Source organism: Mustela nigripes, chromosome 7 (genome assembly GCF_022355385.1).
Source record: "Mustela nigripes isolate SB6536 chromosome 7, MUSNIG.SB6536, whole genome shotgun sequence".
In the NCBI taxonomy this organism is placed as follows: Eukaryota; Metazoa; Chordata; class Mammalia; order Carnivora; family Mustelidae; genus Mustela; species Mustela nigripes.
The window spans coordinates 17,914,886-17,937,109 of NC_081563.1; the positions used below are offsets into that span (position 1 = coordinate 17,914,886).

A 22,224-nucleotide genomic window follows, 5' to 3' on the forward strand; every position below is an offset into this window, starting at 1 on the left:
AAAATAGTATTTGAAGGCACCCGGGTAGCTCAGTAAGTCAAGCATCTGCCTTTGGCTCCATCAAGACCCCAGAGTCCAAGGATCAGGTTCCACATCAGGCTCCCCACTCAGCAGGGAGTCTCTCTCTGACCCCCCCCACCTCGTGCTTTCTCTCTCTCTCTCAAATAAATAAAACTTTAAAAAAAATAATAAATTTTAAAATGAATAAAAAGAATTGAAGTGCTTTACCAATTACAAAGAACTTTGATACACATAAACTCAAGTAATGACTACTCAAAGATTGCTTACTGAAAATTTTTTAATTTCATGTAATTTCCTTAGATATAATGAAATAAAAGTTGCATTGCCAAATATGAATGATATCCTTCACTAGTTCAAATAATCAAAAGTGAATTTATAACAAGACTAAGTTAATAAATGTCTTACAAAATAATATTGTTAAAGCTATAGAAATTTTTTTAAAAATGAAGACTGTCTACACAATATTCAGTCACCTAACCCTGCCTTTTGAAAGCACTCATTACTGGGGTGCCTGGGTGGCTCAACCAATTGAATGTCTGACTCTTGGCTTCCGCTCAGGTCATGATCTCAGGGTTGTGGGATGGAACCCCACATCGGGCTCTGCACTTAGTGCAGTCTACTTGGGATTCTCTCCCTCTGCACCCCCTCCCTGCACTCTCTCTCTCTCTCTCAAAATAAAGAAAGAACATTCGTTACTGAATTCTTCTAGCACGATATTTACAGCTCATGAAAATAATACAGTGCTCTGTGAGATTTCCTGCAGAGATATTTAATTTCTTATGCTTGTTCTATTTCCTCAATTAGAATAAAACCTAACAACATGTATGTTATACTCCACGTTCTCAAAAGCACCTAACAAGGTATTATATGCCTACTAGCCACCTTAATAAATGGTTTGTGAATCATCTTAAGTTAGTACTATTTAAACTGCTATTAAATACATCCAAAGCATACAAATTCAGATTACTGATCCCGAATTAAACATACTGATTGGAAATATGCCTCCTTATGAACAGTTTATGTTTAGACTAAATATAACATTTTAAAGAAGATATTTTAAAGAAGATATTCATAAGCTGATTTCACTTACCTGATCAAAAAGAAGCCGAAGTTGCCGTTCAGATTCACCAACCCACTTGCTCAGACAGTCTGCTCCTTTTCGCATAAAAAAAGCGACCTTTTTGTCTCCTTGACTGCACTCATTAGCTAATGCTCTGGCAACCAAGGTTTTACCTGTTCCAGGAGGGCCATAAAACAAACAGCCCCTAAAAGAAAAAAAGAATCAAGAGAAGTAAGGTAATGCTATCACCACCACTAATAATGAACACAAAAGGACGCATCACCCATATAAATTTGTACTAATGTGTATGATAACTATTACGCACCAGGAAAGCTTCCTGTACTATAAAGACAAAAGTTTCGGGGCACCTAGGTGGCTCAGTGGGTTAAGCCGCTGCCTTCGGCTCAGGTCATGATCTCAGGGTCCTGGGATCGAGTCCCGCATCGGGCTCCCTGCTGAGCGGGGAGCCTGCTTCCTCCTCTCTCTCTCTCTGCCTGCCTCTCTGCCTACTTGTGATCTCTCTCTGTCAAATAAATAAATAAAATCTTTAAAAAAAAAAAAAAAGACAAAAGTTTCACTTTGCTAAGAGCGTTTAAGGATGTTTTCAACAATAAAACTTTGGTAGGTAAATCAGAGAAAAGAGTAATTTGGCAAGACATATGAAAATTTTAAATGTGTTCTCCCAGTGACCCAGAAATTTCTTATCTCAGAATGTAGCATATAGAAAGACTCAGAAGAAATATAATACAGATATTAAATGGATGTTCCAAAAAGCATTAATTCTAACTGTGAAAAATTGAAAAAATTTAAGTGCTATCTATTAGTAATGCACAGATAGGGGCACCTGGCTGGCTCAGCCAGGGGAGCATGCGACTCCTGATCTTGAGGTTGTGAGTTCGAGCCCTGTGTTGGGTATAGAGATTACTTCAAGTCTTTTTTTTAAAAAAAAAAAAAAAAAAACCTTAAAAAAATAATAAGGTACAGGGACGCCTGGGTGGCTCAGTTGGTTAAACAGCTGCCTTCAGTTCAGGTCATGATCCCAGCGTCCTGGGATCGAGTCCCACATCAGGCTCCTTGCTTGTCAGGAAGCCTGCTTCTCCCTCTGCCTCTACCTGCCAGTCTGTCTGTCTGTGCTCACTCTCACTCCTCTCTCTCTCTAACAAATAAATAAATAAAATCTTTTTTAAAACTTTAAAATAATAATAATAATAATAATAATAACAATAAGGTACAGATAAATATATTGTTACATCCATAAAATGAAATACTACTAAAATGTCAAAAAGAATGATACATACATTATTGATATGGGAAGGTGTCTAGAATATACTGTAGAGTAAAAAAGGATTATATAAAGGTATTACTGAATAATTTCACCTATATTAAATGTTTATATGTGCTTAATACAGACAAAATATAAACTTAACATACACATACATGTATAAAATAAGCCTTTATATAAAAAATATACAAAACTGGGGCGCCTGGGTGGCTCAGTTGGTTAAGCAACTACCTTTAGCTAGGGTCATGATCCTGGAGTCCCAAGATTGAGTCCTGCATCCAGCTCCCAGCTCAGCAGGGAGTCTGCTTCTCCCTCTGACCTCCCCCTTCACATGCTCTCTCATTTTCTCTCTCTCTCAATCTCTAACAAATAAATAAATAATTTTTAAAAAATATTTTATTTATTTATTTGACAGAGATCACAAGCAGGCAGAGAGGCAGGCAGAGAGAGAGGAGGAAGGAGGCTCCCTGCTGAGCAAAGAGCCCAATGAGGGACTTAATCCCAGGACCCTGAGATCATGACCTGAGCCAAAGGCAGAGGCTTTAACCCACTGAGCCACCCAGGCGCCCCTAAATAAAATAATTTTTAAAAATTTTTTAAAATATATACAAAATTATTCATCCCTAAGGAGTAAGATTACCCTCCACTTATAACACTTTCTGCTTATCTCTCTCCATTTTGTTTCAGTTTCTTCCATAGCTGTATTACTTTAACGACTTTGAAAATAATAATTATGTTAAAATTCAAGTTACAAATTGCTTTTGTGATTTTAAAAAGCCACTTCAGAATTATAAGCCACATTTTTAATCTACTGATTAATGGAATAGGGGATGACTCTTTAATGAGATTTACATTCTGAAACAGATGGAAAATGAAAAGGAATATTTAGCAGTTTAAACCTAACAGTCTATATATACATCTTCAGAATATTTTATTTTGCCCTATTTCCTTTAACATAATTTCTAGCCTTTTTTCAGCCTAGCTATCTTATTATCAAACACAATTAATCTGATCATAAAAATAAATATCAAGCTTACCATTTCAAAACTACCCCCTCATCAAGTCAAAGAAACACTTAATTGAAATTGTGTTTCCAAAGACTAAACAACATAAAGAATCAAACTCAATGTTATTAGGAGGCCAAATTAAAGAAAATCCATTTCAGCAATCCACTTGTATACTCAAGGCCTACATAAAGATTTGTATCTTATGACTGACTCTTAAATGCTTAAATGTGAACTTCAAGAATACACTCAAGAGTACCAAAGACTTTGAATATTAAATAATAAACTTTCATTCTTAAATTCTCATTGTTAGAACACATCAAATAAATACAGATGAAATACTTCTAATCATTTACTAACTGAAATTTAATACATCAACAGTAGTTACAGTAATAAATATCTAGAACATTACTGACCTTGGAGGCTGGATCTTAAATTTTTCAAAAATTTCCGGATATAGAAGTGGGAATACTACCATTTCCTTTAGTGCATGAATATGATGGCTCAATCCACCTATGCTATCAAACCGCACCTTGGGAAGAAGGGGAAAAGTTTAATATAAAATAATTTTAACTGCTTACAGAATTTTTAAAATTTGAGATAGTCTTATGATTCAGAAATATATGCCTTCAGTGGGTACGACAAAGAATTACACATTTGAAATGTGGAAAAATAAATTTAGCAGTAAAATTCAAGTTTACATTTCAATTCAGCTAAGTAAAGCTACCATTCTTTAATCTCCTAGCAACTAAGGACAAGATTAATAGCCAATGTAACACTTTAATGGATATCTATAGGAGATGATAAGTTGTAGTCACACTCTTAGTATTTTAAATACCTTTCAAAATACCATCTATCACATATACTCTTAGCAAGCGCAATAATGTCCCCAAGGGAATAAAAACTGATTTAGAAGTTGGGTGAAAAACATCTTAGCTAGTACAATGGTCTGTGACACTCCAAAGCTGAACTTTACATAACCAGATTTCTTTTCTTTTTTTTTAAGATTTTATTTATTTATTTGACAGAGATCACAAGCAGGCTCAGAGGCAGGCAGAGAGAGAGGGGGAAGCAGGCTCCCCACTGAGCAGAGAGGCCAATGCAGGGCTCGATCCCAGCACCCTGGGATTATAACCTGAGCCGAAGGCAGAGGCTTTAACCCACGGAGCCACCCAGGCGCCCCAACCAGATTTCTTCTTTATTTTTTGTAAAGATTTACTTATCTGAGAGAGAAGAGAGAAAGTGAGGGCAGGGGCAGAGGGAGAGAATCTTAAGCAGATTTCTTGCTGATGAGCCCAGAGCCTGACATGGGGGCTCTATCTCATGACCCATGAGATCATGACCTGAGTGGAAATGCGGAGTCAGACTCTTAACTGACTGAGCCACCTAGGCACCCCATACCTAAAAGACTTTATAAAATAAAAACTATAGAAAAAAGCACTTGAAGGAAATACTGCCAAAATAATAACAGTGGTTGCCTCTGACTGCTGGATTAGGGCAGATTTCTTCCCCTGTATCTATTAACGGTATTTGAAAATGTTTCACAATGAAATGTTACTATATTAAAAAAAATAAGTAATCTGGAAAAATAAATGAAGAGTTTAAGAGAAACTATATTTTCTTACATATGTTATCAAATTTTAAAGAAATACTCTTACTGAAGGGCAGAGACATCTAAAATTGACTGGATTCAAGAGAGTAAGGAGCTGGTAAACCAAATAACCAAAGATCATTAAGTAAGGTACTATGAAGAGCACGTGGATGGCTCAACTGGTTAATCTCAGGGTTGCGGGATCAAGCCCCAACCTCCACCCCACCCACTCCCATCAAGCTCCTCGCTCAGGGCAGAGTCTACTTGAGATTCTCTCCCCTCCTCCCGCCCCCCTCCCCCAACTCATGCTCACTCACACTCTCTAAAATAAATAAATTTTAAAAATCTTTTTTAAAAAAAGATTAAGGTCCTCTGAGAATATGAGATTGTGAATTCAATATTCTAAATAAGGTCCTCAATTAAAATATTTTCTAAATAAGGTCCTCAATTAAAAAATATTTTCAGATTGGAAATAGCTAACATTTCATTTTAAAATATTACACAACTACATTTCATAACTTAAGTTTCTCTTATGAGAATCAAATTATGTCATATAGAAAGGCTTATGGGAACAAAATTTAAAAATATAAAATACAATCTTGGCTATGCAGTAAACTTATTCCCAAATATTTCCCCCCGCAAGATTATACTAACAGTAAGAATCTACATCTTGTCTCACTTTTCATACTACATACTTTCCCCGGGTACGATAATCCATTCCCATAGTGATCTCAACTATCTTTATATTGGGGACCCATATCTGAATTTCTAGATATTTCTCCTTAATGCCAAACCTAAATAATTAATTTCCTACAAATTACTTCCATTTGTGATGTGCCACTGAGAGAGTCACTTAAGCCAGAAACTTAGGTCATATATTAGGTCATATATTCAACTTGTTTCTCTCCCTCATTCGCCAAAAGCAGTAAATCCAACCAATTCATCAAACTTGAATTCTCTCCTGAATTCTGTCAAATCCACCTACTTCTTCTTTCGGTCATTACCCTACCATCACCATTACTCCAAATTACTATGTTACAACTACGTCTAAGCCAGTTTCCCTAATGCCAGCCTTACTTCCCTCAAATTCACTAACTACAACATAGAGTATTTCATCTACAATGTAAATCTGATCACGAAATCTAAGTAGCTTTAACAATACCCCACTATATACTACAATTTATGGGGCCTTGCCTTATTTGTCAGCCTCATTTCCTACTCATTTTTTATTATATATGCCAGTAACACTGAAATGGTTTTAAAAAAAAAAAACTTGAGTAAACAACACATGGTACCAGAGTGCTAGGTTTCAAATCATATGCATCAAAACACTAATAATAATGATATCTGGGTTTTTATTTTTATTGTGTGTTGACTTAGAAACAAGAAGTAACATTTTTTTTAAAAAGTCCTCTGGAAAACTATTTACAAAACTTACTGATTTGTCAATGTTCATTGGATCAACATCAGCCAAGCTTGCACCCACTTTGACACGTTCTCGGAGAATACCACTAGCTAAATCTTCTGCTCTGAAGTTCATAGGCAAACACCTGAAATTCATAAAAATCCAAGTAGAGAACATTAGAAGTTTTACATTTTTAACATCAAAATAAGTGTAAATCTTTGACATATTTTCATCTTTCTCCTTTTTCTGAAAACTCAGAAAACAACAAGGATTTCATATTTTTAAAGTACTTTTCAACTTTTAAGGCCAAAAATAAATGTATTCACTAGACAAAACAAACAAGATCACTAATCTATTTATCTGTTCAAAGAACCCAACCTATTCCAACTTAGAAAACAACATATCTGATACTGGATATTATACAAGTATAAAATTAAAATAGATCTACTATGTATATATTACATACAGTATTAAATGAACTCAAACTTTATTATAATATTTATATTTGTCCTCAGGTATTATGTGGGTATGTCTACATGATTAAGAAAATTTCTTTCTCTTTAATTCAAAGGATACAATTTTAGATCACTTTTGAGCTAACTAACCCTTATCTTCTGTGTAACTACCTTAAAAATGATCTTTAGCCACCTAAAATTTTATTTAATTTTACTCCCCCTAAGAAAATATAATCTAGTTCCTTTTTATCTTGTATAAAAACCAAAAAGATGACATAAATAACCTCAAAAGAAGTATAGTTTCTATAATGAATGTACTTGTCACTCACATTTCTGAATCCTTAACCGTGATCAGATTTACCAGATTTACACTCACACTCACATTTCTGAATTCTTAACCTTAAAAATTTATTTCCAAAAAAAAAAAAAATACTTCCAAACCAAGTATCAGAATAGTTCACATTAAACAGGTATTAAATTGTTTTATTTAAACATAGATTTTGGGCCATGTGGGTGGCTCAGTAGGTTAAGTGTCTGCCTTTGGCTCAAGTCATGATGCCAAGGGTCCTGGAACCGAGCCCTGCCTCAGGCTCCCTGCTCAGCAGGCAGCCTGCCTCTGACCCTGACTGCTGCTCCCCCTGCTTGTGCTCTTGTGTTCTCTGACAAATAATAAAATCTTTTTTAAAAAAATTTGAAATTAAAAAAAATAATAAACTTAGATGTTTTTGTCTTCTCTTATATTTTCTTTCCATCATCCACATGAGGAATTATTTTCAGCATAACATCTACACCAATCCAAATTTGTTTCCAAGACCAACTAACTGAAAATTTGCTATTTCTACAATAGATATATAATGCCAAATTATAGAAATACTTTGCTAATCATAAGTTTTCTAAATATAATTTATCTCTACTAGTATAAATATAAGCTAATTAACTCAAGTTTTAAAGAATAAATTTTCATTTGACATTCTAATTACTTACTAGACAAAATACTGGCTCTCTCACCCAGTGAAAACTCCTGAGGTTTTTGTGAGCCACATAATAATCAGTCATTTACCCTAGGTAGGCAAAGACTACCAGATGGCACTCACTGAACCAAAACAAAACGAATTTTCCAATAAAATGGAAGGGCTTCTGAGACAATTTTATTAGAAATCAAATCAGGGGCCCTTGGGTGGCTCAGTCAGTTAAGTGATGGTCATGATCTCGGGTCATGATCTCAGGGTCCTGGAATCAGCCCTGCATTAAGCTCCCTGCTCAACAAGAAGTCTGTTTTTCCCTCTCTCTCTGCCTCTCTCCCCCCACTCAAGCTCTCCCTTTCTCATGTTCTCCCTCAAATAATTATATAAATAAAATCTTTAAAAAAAAAAAAAACCAAAACCCACAGAAACCCAATCTTACTCTGAGTGCTGTAATCACTATAAACACTTAAAATCAGCCTCATTAAATGGATCTGGATTATAGGAAAGGTACCAAGGAAATACTACCGTAGTTGTTGGCCTCTTCCCCTTGGTTCTTTCTCCTTTACGTTCCTACATTCCACTGAGTAGTTACACAGTAAACAATTTACAAGAAGTTTCCCAAGATTAGATTTCTATTTTAAGAATTACTAATTAAAAACCAAGTCAGTGCATTACCCTAGTCTAAAATATGTATTGAACATCAGTGTTAGCTAAGTACTAGTGCAGATAAGAATCCCATTCAAAAAAGGACTGTTCTTCCTTATTTCTATAATATATATAACAATAAAAAATTTACTAACCTATTTCTTGCTCTTGCCATGCTTTTTGATTTCCTCCTCTCAAAGCGTTCTTCATCAGAAGAAGTTGTGTCACTACTATGAATGGCATGCTTCTTTCTCCTATTAAAGAGAGTAAAATCCTTAAAATCATTATAGTAGCAAATGGCTTTAAAAAATACACTGCTGGCAGTGGGTTAAACCTCTGCCTTCAGCTCAGGTCATGGTCCCAGGGTTCTGAGATCAAGCCCCGCATCAGGCTCTCTGCTCAGCAGGGAACCTGTTTCCTTCTCTCTCTGCCTGCCTCTCTGCCTACTTGTGATCTCTGTGTCAAATAAATAAATAAAATCTTAAAATAAAAAAAAATAAATGTTTAAAAAAAAATACACTGTTGGGGCACCTGGCGGGCTCAGTCTGAAGAGTATGCAAGTCTTGATCTCAGGGCCCTGATTTCAAGCCCCATAGGGGGTACAGAGATTACTTAAACTTTAAAAAAAAAAAAACAAAAACAAAAAAAACAGGTGGTTCAGTCGGCTGAGCAGCTGACTTTTGGTTGTTTTGGCTGGGGTCATGATCTCGTGGGAGATCATGTGGGATTGAGCTCCATCTGGCTCTGCATTCAGTGCGGGGTCTGGTTGGGATTCTTACCTCTCCCTCTTCTTCCCCCTCTGCTCCTCCCCCTGCCCTCTTGCTCTCAAATAAATAAATACATTATTTTCAAAAACAAAATTTAATCCTAACACCCAACTTGGCTCTACAGTGAAAAACACTGTAATTATTCAAAGAAATGTAAAAGCTATTAATTGGTTTCTGACTTTTAGAATTAACCTAATAAATTAATCAAGTAAGATTTAATAAGTGTCACAGAAAAAATATTATAAATGTTATCAGTCCAAGCAATACAAAAAGATAGAGGGGCACCCGGCTGGCTCAATCAGTAGAGCATACAAGTCTTGATCTCAGGTTGTGAGTTTGAGTACCACATTGGGTGTAGAGATTACTCACAAATAAAATCTTAAAAATTTAAAGTAAAACAGGGACGCCTGGGTGGCTCAGTTGTTAAGCGTCTTCCTTTTGTTCAGGTCATGATCCCAGAGTCCTGGGATCAACCCCTGCATTGGCTCCCTGCTCAATAGGGAGCCTGCTTCTCCCTCTGGCTGCTTTCCCTGCTTGTGCGCTCTCTCTCTCTCTTACAAATAAATAAATAAAATCATTAAAAATTGTTTAAAAATAATTCTATATATTACTGAGTGCTCACACAACTAAGTGTATATTAATCCCCTTTACCTATTTCACCCATCCCCCCTTGCCCTCTGGAAATAATCTGTTTATTCTCTATAGTTAAGAGTCTGTCTTTTGGTTTATCTCTTTTATTTTGTTCATTTGTTTTGTTTCCTAAATTCCACATTGTTCACACCTGACTTTTAAGGTTAAGATACAAACATCCACTTTTCTCCATTCTACTCGTTCTTTTTACTTTTTATTTTAATTTTTTTTTTTTAAGATTCCATCTATTTATTTGACAGAGAAATCACAAGTAGGCAGAGAGGCAGGCAGAGAGAGAGTGGGAAGCAGGCTCCCTGCAGAGTAGAGAGCCCAATATGGGTCTCAATCCCAGGACCTTGAGATCATAACCTGAGCCAAAGGCGGAGACTTAACCCACTGACCCACCCAGATGCCCCTATTTCAATTTTTTTAAGTTGTTTTTTTTTTTAAGATTTTATTTATTTATTTGAGAGGGAGAGAGTGAGCCCAAGCAGGGGGAGCAGCAGACAGAGGGGGAGAGAGAAGCAGGCTCCCTGGCTGAGCAGAGAGCCTCACCCGGGGCTTGATCCCAGGACCTGGGGAGCCCGCTTCTCCTTCTCACTCTGCCCCACCTCCCCTCTTGTACTCTCCCACATCTCGAATAAATAAATCAAATCCTCAAAACAAAACAAATAAACAAATATCCTTCAGCTAATACCCTACTTACTGGAGAAATAGTGAACGTTGTGTCATACCAAAAACAGGTATGACACAAAGATACCCACTCTCAGAACTTCTATTCACCACTGTACAGAGGACCCTAGTCATTATAATAGGAAAGAAATAAAACTCACAGAGACTGAAACTGTCTCTACTTGCAGACAATATGGTTTATACAGAAAATACTCAGTAATCTACAAAACAACTACTAGAACTAAAAACAAAATTTGCTAAGGTCATAGAATACAAAGTTTACAGACAAAACAATTCTATTTTTAAATCTTAGTAGCAAACAATTAGAAAGTAGGTTTTCTAAACAGTTTTTTTTTTAAGTTTTTATTTATTCATTTAAGTAATCTCTACACCCAAGGTAAGGCTTGAACTCATGACCCCAAAATCAAGAGTCACATGCTCTTCTGACTGAGCCAGCCATTTACCCCGAAAGCAGGAGTTTTTTAAAATATATATATATATATTTTTTTTACAGATTCTGTTTATTTATTCGCCAGAGAGAGAGCGCGCACAAGCGGGGGAGTGGCAGGCAGAGGGAGAAGCAGACCACTGCTGAACATGGAGTATGATACCATGTGGGACTCCATCCCAGGATCTGGGATCACGAATCTGAGCTGAAGACAGACATTTACAGCCGACTGAGCCACCCAGGCATCCTGAAAACAGTTTTTAAAAGCAATTCCACTGAAGCATAAAATAGGAAATACTTAAAAATAAATTTAAGACATGAAAAACCTTTACAATGTAAACTACAAATCACTGCTGAGAGAAATTTCAAAAGACTTAACTAAATGAAATGATATAACATGTTATGGACTGGCAAACTAAGTATTATTACAATATCGATTCTCCCCATACTGACCTACAGTTTTAATATAATCCAAACAAAATCCCAGCAGGCTTTTACTGCAGGAATTAACAGGAGTGCCTGGCTGGTTAAGTCAGAGGAGCACTGGATTCTTTTATTTTTTAAAGACTGACTGATTGATTGATTGATTGATTGATTTGACAGAGAGAGAGAGAGAGAGAAAGATCGATCACAAGTAGGCAGAGAGGCAGGCAGAGAGAGGGGGAGAAGCAGGCTCCCCGCCAAGCAGAAAGCCCAATTTGGGGCTTGATCTCAGTACCCTGAGATCATGACCTGAGCCCAAGGCAGAGGCTTAACCCACTGAGCCACCCAGCTTCCCCAGTACTGGACTCTTGACCTCAAATTGGGAGTTTAAGCCCCACAGTGCATGTATAGATTACTCTTTTTAAAAAAAAAAAAGAGGGACACCTGGGCAGCTCAGTAGGTTAAGCATCGGACCCTTGATTTTGCCTCAGCTCATGATTTCGGGGTTCTGAGATCGAGTACTGCACGGGGCTCACACTGCACGTGAAATCTGCTTAAGATTCTCTCTCCCTCTGCCCATCCTCCCCCACTCACATGCACATACGTGCATGTGCTCTCTCTAAAAAAAATAAAATAAAATAAATGTTGGGGGCACCTGGGTGGCTCAGTCATTAAGCAGCTGCCTTCAGCTCAGGTCATGATCCCAGGGTCCTGGGATCATAATTAATTAATTAACTTTTTTAAAAAGAAAAGAAAGAAATGAATTAACAAACTGATTACAACATTTAAGTGAAAATGCAAAGGACCTAAAATATCCAAACTAGGGGCACCTGGTGATTGTTGGTTAAGAGTCTGCCTTCAGGGGCAACTGGGTGGCTCAGTAGGTTGCGCCTCTGCCTTCAGCTCAGGTCATGATCTCGGGGTCCTGGGATGGAGCCCCACATCAGGCTCTCTGCTTGGTGGGGAGCCTGCTTCTTTCTCTCTCTCTGCCTGCCTCTCTATCTACTTGTGATCTCTCCCTCTGTCAAGTGAATAAATAAATTTTTAAAAAATGGATATTCTCATCTTCATATAAATTTGAAACAACCAATAAGAGATGTAGATAAGTAGGAGTCAGGCCTCTCAATGTCTGAAAGTTACAAGATAAACAAGAAAGATTAGAATAAACTCTGTGATAGTGGATTAGAGTGGCCCACTTCAGTAAGAACTCATGTTTAGCTCAAATATAAAGATGGGTAAAGAAACAATTATAAATGTGTCCGTAAACATAGGTTAGTGTACATACGTAAGATTACCTAACTATCTACAAGAGGGTCCTGTGTACAAACATACATAGTATCTAGATACTGGCTTCTAAATATTATTCTCCAATAGAAGAAAACAGGGATCCTTAGAGAGATGACTTATCCTAGAGCTGGGGCACAGAGTGTTTACAATGAGCTTGAAACATGTTGTAATGACAGAAAATAAGGAAGTACTCAAAAAACAAAACGATGGAGGAATGTAAAAGGGACACAATGGGTAAAGCAGGTACAATTTGAACAACAAAATAACATAATATTTCATTACTACCCAAAGTATAAAACAAATAAGCACACATCCATACTAATATAAATGACTGAATAAATATTTTTAAGGGAAGGATGCCAATGTCTTACAAAAGAATTTTAAGTAATACAGGTAGACACTCCCCCTCTAAGAGACAGAGCTTAATTTCCAAACCACTACCTTTCCTTGAAGGTGTGCAAGACTTAGTAATTTGTTTATATTAAAAAAATATATATGGAAATGGAAAAACAGTACCTTTACAGTGGAGAAATATGGCAAACACAACTCTAACCAAGTTATAAAGGTTAACTTAACATTATCATTGATGTCATATGGGTATAATTTTCCCCTTGATGTGATATAACAAGAAGGATCCTTTTCCTCCTGGGTAATCTTTCCAAAAATCCTAACCCCAGTCTCACCTAGAGAAAAACATGATTAGACAGACTGGGGGACATTTCATAAGATACAGGGACAGTGGGATGCCTGGGTGGCTCAGTCGGCTGAGCATGTGTCTTCAGCTCAAGTCATGATCCCAGGGTCCTGAGATCAAGTTCTGCATCAGTCTCCTGCTCAGCAGGGAGCCTATTTCCTCTCTCTGCCTGCCATTCCCCCTCCTTGTGCTCTTTCTCTCTTTGACAAATAAATAAATAAAATCTTAAATTAAAAAAAAAAAATACAGGGACAGGATTCATCAAGATTATCAAAATCGTGAAAAATAAGGAAGACAAAAAACTGTCACAGACCAGAGGAGACTGTGGGGACATGACAACTACATGTAATATGGTGGTACCCTCATTTGTATTCTGCAGCAGAAAGGAACATTAATGAAAAAACTATTAAAATCCAAATAAACCTTGAAGGCTGGTAAGTAGTTATGTACCAATATCACCTTTTAGTTTTAACAAACATGCCACAACATGTTAGCAATGACAGAAATTGGGTAAGAGGGGGGCGCCTGTGTGGCTCAATTGTGAAGAGTCTGCTTTCGGCTCAGGTCATGATGCCAGGGGTCCTGGGCTCAAGCCCCGCATTGTGCTCCCTGCTTCTCCCTCTCGCACTCCCCCTGCTTGTGTTCCCTCTCTCACTGCGTCTCCCTCTGTCAAATAAATAAATAAATAAAATATTCAACAACAACAACAAACTGGGTAAGAGGTTTAAGGGAAACCTATACTATTTTTGCAAATTTTCTGCAAAGCAAAAATTGTTCCAAAACTAAAAATTCATTTAAAAAAATTTTTAAACATTTGCTCTTCAAAACATCATTTTGAGAACAAATAGCCAAGTCAAATGATGGAGCAAACACTTGTAATATGTACATGTGACAAAAGATTTATGTTTAGAATATATTTTTAAAACTTAAAACTCAGTAAGAAGGCAAACAACTCCATTTTAAGAGGGCAGAAATTTAAGCAGAAATCTTTACAAAGAAGATATAAAAATGGCCAACAAGGGGTGCCTGGGTGGCTCCGTCGTTCATCGGCTGCCCTCAGCTCAGGTCATGATCTCTGGGTCCTAGGATGGAGCCCTGAATCAGGCTCCCTACTCAGCAGGGAGTCTGCTTCTCCCTCTTACTCTGTGACAACCCTCCCCTACTCATGTGTGCACTGGCTAATGCTCTCTGTCTCAAATAAATAAAATCTTTAAAAAAAAAGAAAGAAAGAGGAAAAGGGAAAAAACAGGAAAGACTAACTGAACCACTGTTTCAAGTGAAAGCAATGTGAGTCGTTTAGATTCAACTCTACACAAGTAGATCACCAAAGAGCTATGTAGCTGTAGAGAACATAATTGTTAAAACAGTAACTATTCCAAGCAAACTAAACCAGGAAGAGAACAGTCACATGTAAGATAATAACTACTAGTCCTTAAAGAAAGATACCATTTAGTTCCTCATTGACATTATCAACACCATCAATACCTATATTCTAATTATAAGACATTTCATAATGTATTATTTAAAGAATATATCTAAATAACTGATATAAATTTTTCCTCTTTTGAAAACCAGCAAAACATACCTGATATGGCTTCTTCTTGCTGGAGATCTGTGAATATCAAACAGTGTGTTTTCCCTCTTTTTTTGATGAGCCGGTACTTAAAGAAAAAGAAAAAAAGACAGCAAAGAAATAACTAACGATAAATTGATAAACTGATGTATTAAAGGAATAGAAATTACTTCTGTTTACTTTCTGAATAGAAGTGAGTCTTGTGTGTTCAAGTTCCAAATGCTATCTAGAAGGAGTACAGCAAAAATAAAACTTTGTAGCAAATAATAGCATAAATTGCAAACAAACTTTCTCAAAAGATGTTAAATTAAATCTTCATCATCTGGGGTTAAACAAAGATTTTTTTGGATACCACACCAAAAGCATAATCCATTAAAAAACGTAATATATTGGAGTTCATCAAAATTACAAATTCTGCTCTTTGAAAGACACTATCAAGAAATTAAAGGAAACAAGCTACACACAAAGAAAATATTTGCAAATCATGTATCAGATAAAGAACTGATTGCCACAATACATAGGACTCTTAAAACTCAGTACTGAAAAAATAAACAACTCAATTGAAAAAAAGGGCAAGAGATATGAACAGACATTTCACCAGCGATAATGCTGGCAAAGCAGCACATAAAGATGCTCAACATCACTTGGGAAATGGACATTTAAACTACAGTAAATATATATTAAAATTAATTTCAAAAACGGATCATACCAAGTATGTGGCAACAGAATGGTGCAACTGGACTCTCATGTACTCTTAGGGAGAATGTAAGTGGTACAATCACTCTGGAAAACAGTCTGGCAATTTCTTAGCACATTAAACATAAACCTAATAACAAACCCAACCATTCTACTCCTCAGTGTTTATGAAAAATGAAACAATATGTCCAAAGACTTGCACATGAATGTTCATAAGAAATCTGTAACAGCAAAACACTAAAAATGTCAACAGTCTAAATGTTCATCCACAAATGAATGAATAAACAATTTGTGATATAGCCATACAATGGAATGCTATTTGGTAATAAAAAGAAATACTCTGGTATTATTTTCAACAACATGGATGAGTCTAAAAATTATGCTGAGTGAAAGAAGTTGGACAAAAAAGAGTATATATTGTACACAAAATTCAAGAAAATGTGAACTCATCTACAGTTAGAGAAAGCAGATGAGATCAGTGCCTTCTCAAGGACTGGGATGGAGATGGTTCCAGAAGGTTAGAAACAGATTACAAACAGGCAACAAGATATTTGGGGGGTTGATAAACATGTTCAGTATCTTGATGGTGATGACAGTTTCATAGGTACGTACCTAAGGTATGTCCAATTTGCCAAACTGTACATATTAAATATGTGTATCTGCAGTATACTGCATTTCAATTATTCCCCAATAAAGATTTCATTTATCTATAAAAATGGCTCACAATCTTTTTTCTATCTTTACATATCTCCCCCATTATCAACAGGGCTATCTGTGACAGTGACTCCTACCTGGTGTAATGTCTGCATACCAATCTGCATCAACTAGAGGCAAGCCTCTAGTAAGATAACTCCGACCCACCCCTTTCAGAGATTCAATCATCATTTTAGAGCATAAGAGTTTAAGTATTGGGGTGCCTGGGTGGCTCACTCAGTTAAGCACGATCCCAGAGTCCCAAGATGGAGTCCCACATCAGGATCTCTAATAAGCAGGGAGTCTGCTTCTCCCTCTACTCCTCACCCCACTCGTGCTCGCTCGCTCTCTCTCTCTCTCAAATAAATAAAATCTTTAAACAAACAAAGTATAACTATCTCATATAAATATCTCAGTCCTTCCTTAAAAACATTATGCTAAGTGAAAGAAGTTAGACACAAAAGGTCACATAAAGGCAAATCTATAGACAGAAAGTACATTAGTGGTTGCCAAGGTCTGAGGGTATGAAAGTGAAGAAATAATAAAATGTCCTGGAATTAGACAGTGGTGATGACTGCATAATCCCTATAAATACAGGGGCGCCTAGGTGGCTCAGTGGGTTAAAGCCTCTGCCTCTGGCCTAGGTCATGATCCCAGGGGCCTGGGATCGAGCCCCACATCGGGCTCCCTGCTCCACATCGGGAACCTGCTTCCTCCTCTCTCTCTGCCTGCCTCTCTGCCTGCTTGTGATCTCTGTCTGTCAAATGAATAATAAAAATAAAATCTTTAAAAAAACAAAAACAAAAAAAACCAGATAAATGGAACTACAAGAAATTCCATTCTTCTAAATTCAGCAAAACTGGAGGTGCCTGGCTGGCTAAGCTGGTAGAGCATGCAACTCTTGGGGTTGTGAATTCAAGCCTCACACGGGATGTAGAGATCACTTAAAAATAAAATCTCTGAATTTAGCAGCACTTATTTTTTTAAAGAGGTGAAGTAGAATAAGCTGCTCAACTACAAAAGAAGTTCTTCAGCATCTCTTACCTATTGGAGGTGCTTGGTATCGATCCACTGTTTTCCTTTGTCTCAAATTATATGGTCTATCATTTTCTTCTCCTTCCGCCTCTTCAACTTCTATATCTCCATCCTCCTCTTGAGATTCTAGTTTTCCCCCACATTAAAGAAAAGAATCATTTTTTTAATCCACAAGGACTGGTTCACTCTAGAAATGAGTATTTATTTATATTTTGTCTTTTACTCTCAGCACAGTTGACATTTTAAAGTGTCAACATTTTATTATACAGCATATATCAATACAATTAAAAATCAACCAGACAGGTATTTTTTAAAAATGCCTTTCCTACAAATAATATAGCTCTCTGCTAAATAACCTAGGTATACTTATGATCTTTGGTCATACAAAACAGTAATAGAAGATAAATCAAAATTTGACTTGATCAAACTTCATTTAATGGCCAGTTACCCACCAGTGAATAAGGTTAGTATCCAAATACCACTTGGTAGTTCAAAAAAATATGCTTACAAGGTAATTACTAATGTTACAGCAAGAGCAATTTTTTTTGGCAGTATAATGGTTTCTTACGCCTGCTGACGACAGATAAGCACAAATTAGTTCTATTTTGGTAGGAAAATGCAGGTAGGAATTATGAGGGAGCATGAAGCCGATTTCTGGGGTATTAATGGTTTATTTCTTGACATAAGTGATCACTTTATGATTTGCCTAACTATATACTTAAAAAATAAATTATAATGTACATAAGTCCTGAAAGTTTATTTTTAAAAAGTGCTTTGGCTGGAGACACCTGGGTGGCTCAGTAGGTAAAGCGTCTGCCTTCATCTCAGGTCATAATATCAGGATTCTGGGATCGAGCCTCACTTCGGGCTCCCTGCTCCACAGGGAGCCTGCTTCTCCCTCTCCTCCCTACTCATGCTCTCAGTCTCATTCTCTCTGTCTCTCTCTCTCTCTCTCTCTCAAAAAAATAAAATCTTAAAAAAAAAATAAACTGTAGATAGATGTCATACCATAGTTACAGCCAAACCACTATTTATTACATATATATGTGTATCTATATACTTTTTAATTTTATTTATTTGAGAGAGTTAGAGAGCACATGAGCAGGATAAGGGGCAGAGGAAGAAGCAGACTCCCTGCTCAGCAGGGAGTCCAATACGGGGCTCGATCCCGGGACTCCAGGATAGTGACCTGAGCCTAAGGCAGATGCTTAACAGACTGAGCGACCTGGGGAACCCAAATTTACAGTTTAAAATAAACGTCTGAGGTGGGGTGCCTGGCTGGCTCAGTCAGTAGAGCATGTAACTCTTGATCTCAGGTTTTTGAATTCAAGCCCCATGTTTGGTGTAGACATTATTTAAAAATAAAATCTTTTAAAAATAATAATAAATTAAATTAAATTAAAATCTGATAAAAATTTACTTGCTTATGGTCCCCAAATCCAATATACTTTGTGATTAACTTTTTAGCCACAGGAATTGTCAACACAACACAACCATATTAAGGAACAGGAAAAATTTTTAAACCACCAGTAATACTGAGTGAAATAGGAGACTAAAAATGCAAAGGACTTCATATTTTAATAATGACATCTGAAAGCTTATTCCAAGTTTATAAAAATTTTTATTATTAAGTTCTAGAGAAAATCAGTAGATACAATATTATTCTCTAAATAAATTACTTATACCCAAGTTAAGTCTCTCTAAATCCTCAAAAAATATTACATTTTGAGAAACACCTACACAACAATATTGTAGGAAGAAATTCTATACATGGCAAATCTACTGTGAAAACTCTACAAAGGTGTTTAGTTAATGAAAAGGTAAAAGTCACATTATAAATCTGTCTCACCTATACTGATTTTCTCCAAAGGAAGTAATATAGAGGTTCTAGCTGTAACAACAATAATATTTGCTCAATAAAGTACCTTCGTTAGAAATATCAGCTCTTCAGAACTCGCTAATAATATATTAGAGAATTTGAGAAAAAAACCCCATCTTCTCCATCTAAGCTATACAAATAATAGGAACTGGTAAGATTTCCTGGTAAAATACAACTATCCTGTATTTACAATACATGGAATCTTCTGAAAACCCATTTCAATAAAAATTAACACCTACAGAATTGAATTCTATAGGTGTACTTACTAGTCACTGATTGGGGGCAAAGCTACTTCCATCATGTTCCCAGCTCCAACCCTAAAAATTCAGCCAGGGCTCTTCAATTCAGAACCCAGACAAGCCTCAGAAAAGAGCAGTACAACCTATTCCACTAACAGTAGCAGGCCCTCTTTCTCTGAATGTCACTATTTACTTCTCGGTCCATAACTAAATTTGGGACCCAAATAATCACAGAGATTCAGAGGATATAGAAAGTGACTATGGATAGAGGCTTCCAGTTAGAAGCTATCTATCGAAACACAAAAGAGGCCTCACCTAATAACAAATCAGTCCATGGCAAATGTCACACCAGATTAGGTCTCAGGAGGACTACTAATAAATTATGTAAAGGCGATAGTATAAAGGCATTTTTCAAGGTGAAGGTAAAAACTCAGAGTGCCAAATAAAAATTATTCCAAATTATACAATATAGACCTCTAAAGCCAAAAATCACCCATCCAGCAGTATTATGCATATTATTACCTCACACATGCTTCCTCCCTCCCACCTCAACTTCGTAGTATTTACTTCATAAGGTACTTTACAAACCTTCTTCTTCACCCTCAGTGGAGACCTCATGATGATTCTGTATCCCATAACTATTTCTTCTCAGTGATTTTCTTCGCCTTTTCACTCTTGAATACATATCCATGTTTTCCTTTTAAAGACAGAAAGCTGTCGATTAACGTGGATTTTATTCCTATCCATGAATACCATTAACCCAATGGTATAAGACCACTCTTGAAATTTACTAAGCACCTATTTGAAGGCACAGACTCATGAAAAAATGGAGGTTCCTGAATTCAATAAATGCAAGGGACAAAAGGAAAAATAAAACAAATGTATAAAATATTTGAAAATTTAAAACTCTAATGCCATGAACATACTTTCTCCCTGAAGCAAATTACAGCCTAGTAAGATGGAATAAGACAAGTCACAGGTAACTATAAAACAAAGTAAAACAAACTAAATGCCATAAAGAAAGGTACAATGTACCATAGAATTCAGAGAGATGATCCTCTTGTTGCTAAGGGAAGGGAAGGGAGGCAGCATTTGAGATGAACCTTGAAACAAAGGTAGGATTGCAGCAGTCCCTAACCAGAACTATTACCAGTGGTTAAGGATAAAGGAACAAGAATGATTTATTTTTATCTGGGCAATGGTGTGTGAGAAGATAAAGCTGAAACCAGATTATGAAGGTCAAGGTATTTTTAATTAATTCAGTACACAATAAAAAGAACATTAAAGGTTCAAATCAGCAGAGTTAACAATCAGACTGGTACTTTTTTTTTTTTTTTTTTTTTTTAAGATTTCATCCATTCAGGGGCGCCTGGGTGGCTCAGTGGATTAAAGCCTCTGCCTTCAGCTCAGGTCATGATCTCAGGGTCCTGGGATCGAGCCCCGCATTGGGCTCTCTGCTCAGCGGGGAGCCTGCTTCCTCCTCTCTCTCTACCTGCCTCTCTGGGACTTGTGATCTCTGTCTGTCAAATAAATGAATAAAATCTTTGAACAACAACAACAACAAAAAAGATTTCATCCATTTATTTGACAGAGAGAGATCACAAGTGGGCAGAGAGGCAAGCAGAGAGACAGAGGGGGGAAGCAGGTTCCCTGCTAAGCAGGGAGCCTGAGAGGGGCTCAATCCTAGGACCCTGAGATCATGACCTGAGCCGAAGGCAGAGGCTTAACCCACTGAGCCACCCAGGCGACCCCAAAGTGGTACTGTTTAAGATGATTCTTCTGACAAAAGGGTCTTTTGGGGAAGATTGTGGAAAGCAGAGTAAGGACAGAAGAAAACATAAAATCCCTAATTTCAAGAAAATCCAAATGCTGCTCATCCTCCCTTTGAATTCCGCAACCAAAAAACCAAAATATTTGCCAAGGTTGTTAAAGTTAATATACTCACAAATTCTGTATCAGTCCACATTCTAAGTCGTTCTACTTCTCCTGACCGACGATTCCGTCTGATGTTAATGTTGTCCATTTCCTGTAGTACAGCTTCAGCAGTACTACAATCACAAAATAAAACCAAAAAATGTGTCAGACATGTGAAAGAGCTCTTCATCAAAGCATAATTACCTGATATGTAACTGTACATTGAACCAATTAAATAACTTTCTGAATCAGCATCCATCAGAAGATAATGCCCCATATGTGCTATGATGAGAAAAAATAAAAGAAGATAATGCCCCCCAAAATCCAGAACATCTTTTACCTTAATATAATTGCTATAATAAAACTTGTGAAACAGAACATTTGTTTATAATACTCCAAATATTTGGGGCACCTGGCTGGCTCAGTCAGTAGAGCATGCGATTCTTGATCTTAGAGCTTTAAGTTTAAGCCCTAAGGTGAGTGTCAAGATTGCTTTAAAAATAAAATCTGTAATACTACAAATATTTAACTCCACAATGCCACTATAAATAACTGACTACCAGATCTAAGACCAAAAAAAAAAAAAATTTCAATATTTTTATTTGAAGATGGTGTTAAGAAAATTTACAGGATAAAGAATCTATAAAAAGTTTAAAGCTAGGGGTGCCTGGGTGGCTCAGTGGGTTAAAGCTTCTGCCTTTGGCTTAGGGTATAATCCCATGACACGGATTATGCCCACATCAGGCTCTCTGAGCAGAGAGCCTGCTTCCCCCTCTCTCCCTACTTGTGATCTCTGTCTGTCAAATAAATAAATAAAATCTTAAAAAAAAAAAAAAAAAGGTTTAA

The 22,224-nt window shown here is 36.7% G+C and overlaps 1 protein-coding gene across 2 annotated transcripts in view; it reads right to left on the reverse strand.

Annotated features, from left to right (window-relative positions):
* The window catches only part of ATAD2B (ATPase family AAA domain containing 2B), a 150,123-nt gene that overhangs the window by 93,274 nt on the left and 34,625 nt on the right, over window positions 1–22,224 (reverse strand). For both annotated transcript variants that reach the window (XM_059405214.1, XM_059405213.1), the window contains exons 5-12: window positions 21,410–21,512; window positions 20,053–20,161; window positions 17,356–17,472; window positions 14,935–15,010; window positions 8,584–8,682; window positions 6,397–6,508; window positions 3,784–3,899; window positions 1,112–1,286 (exon numbers count right to left, since the gene is read on the reverse strand). In XM_059405214.1, coding sequence (XP_059261197.1) covers window positions 1,112–1,286; window positions 3,784–3,899; window positions 6,397–6,508; window positions 8,584–8,682; window positions 14,935–15,010; window positions 17,356–17,472; window positions 20,053–20,161; window positions 21,410–21,512 — 907 coding nt within the window. The remainder of the gene's footprint in view (window positions 1–1,111; window positions 1,287–3,783; window positions 3,900–6,396; window positions 6,509–8,583; window positions 8,683–14,934; window positions 15,011–17,355; window positions 17,473–20,052; window positions 20,162–21,409; window positions 21,513–22,224) is intronic.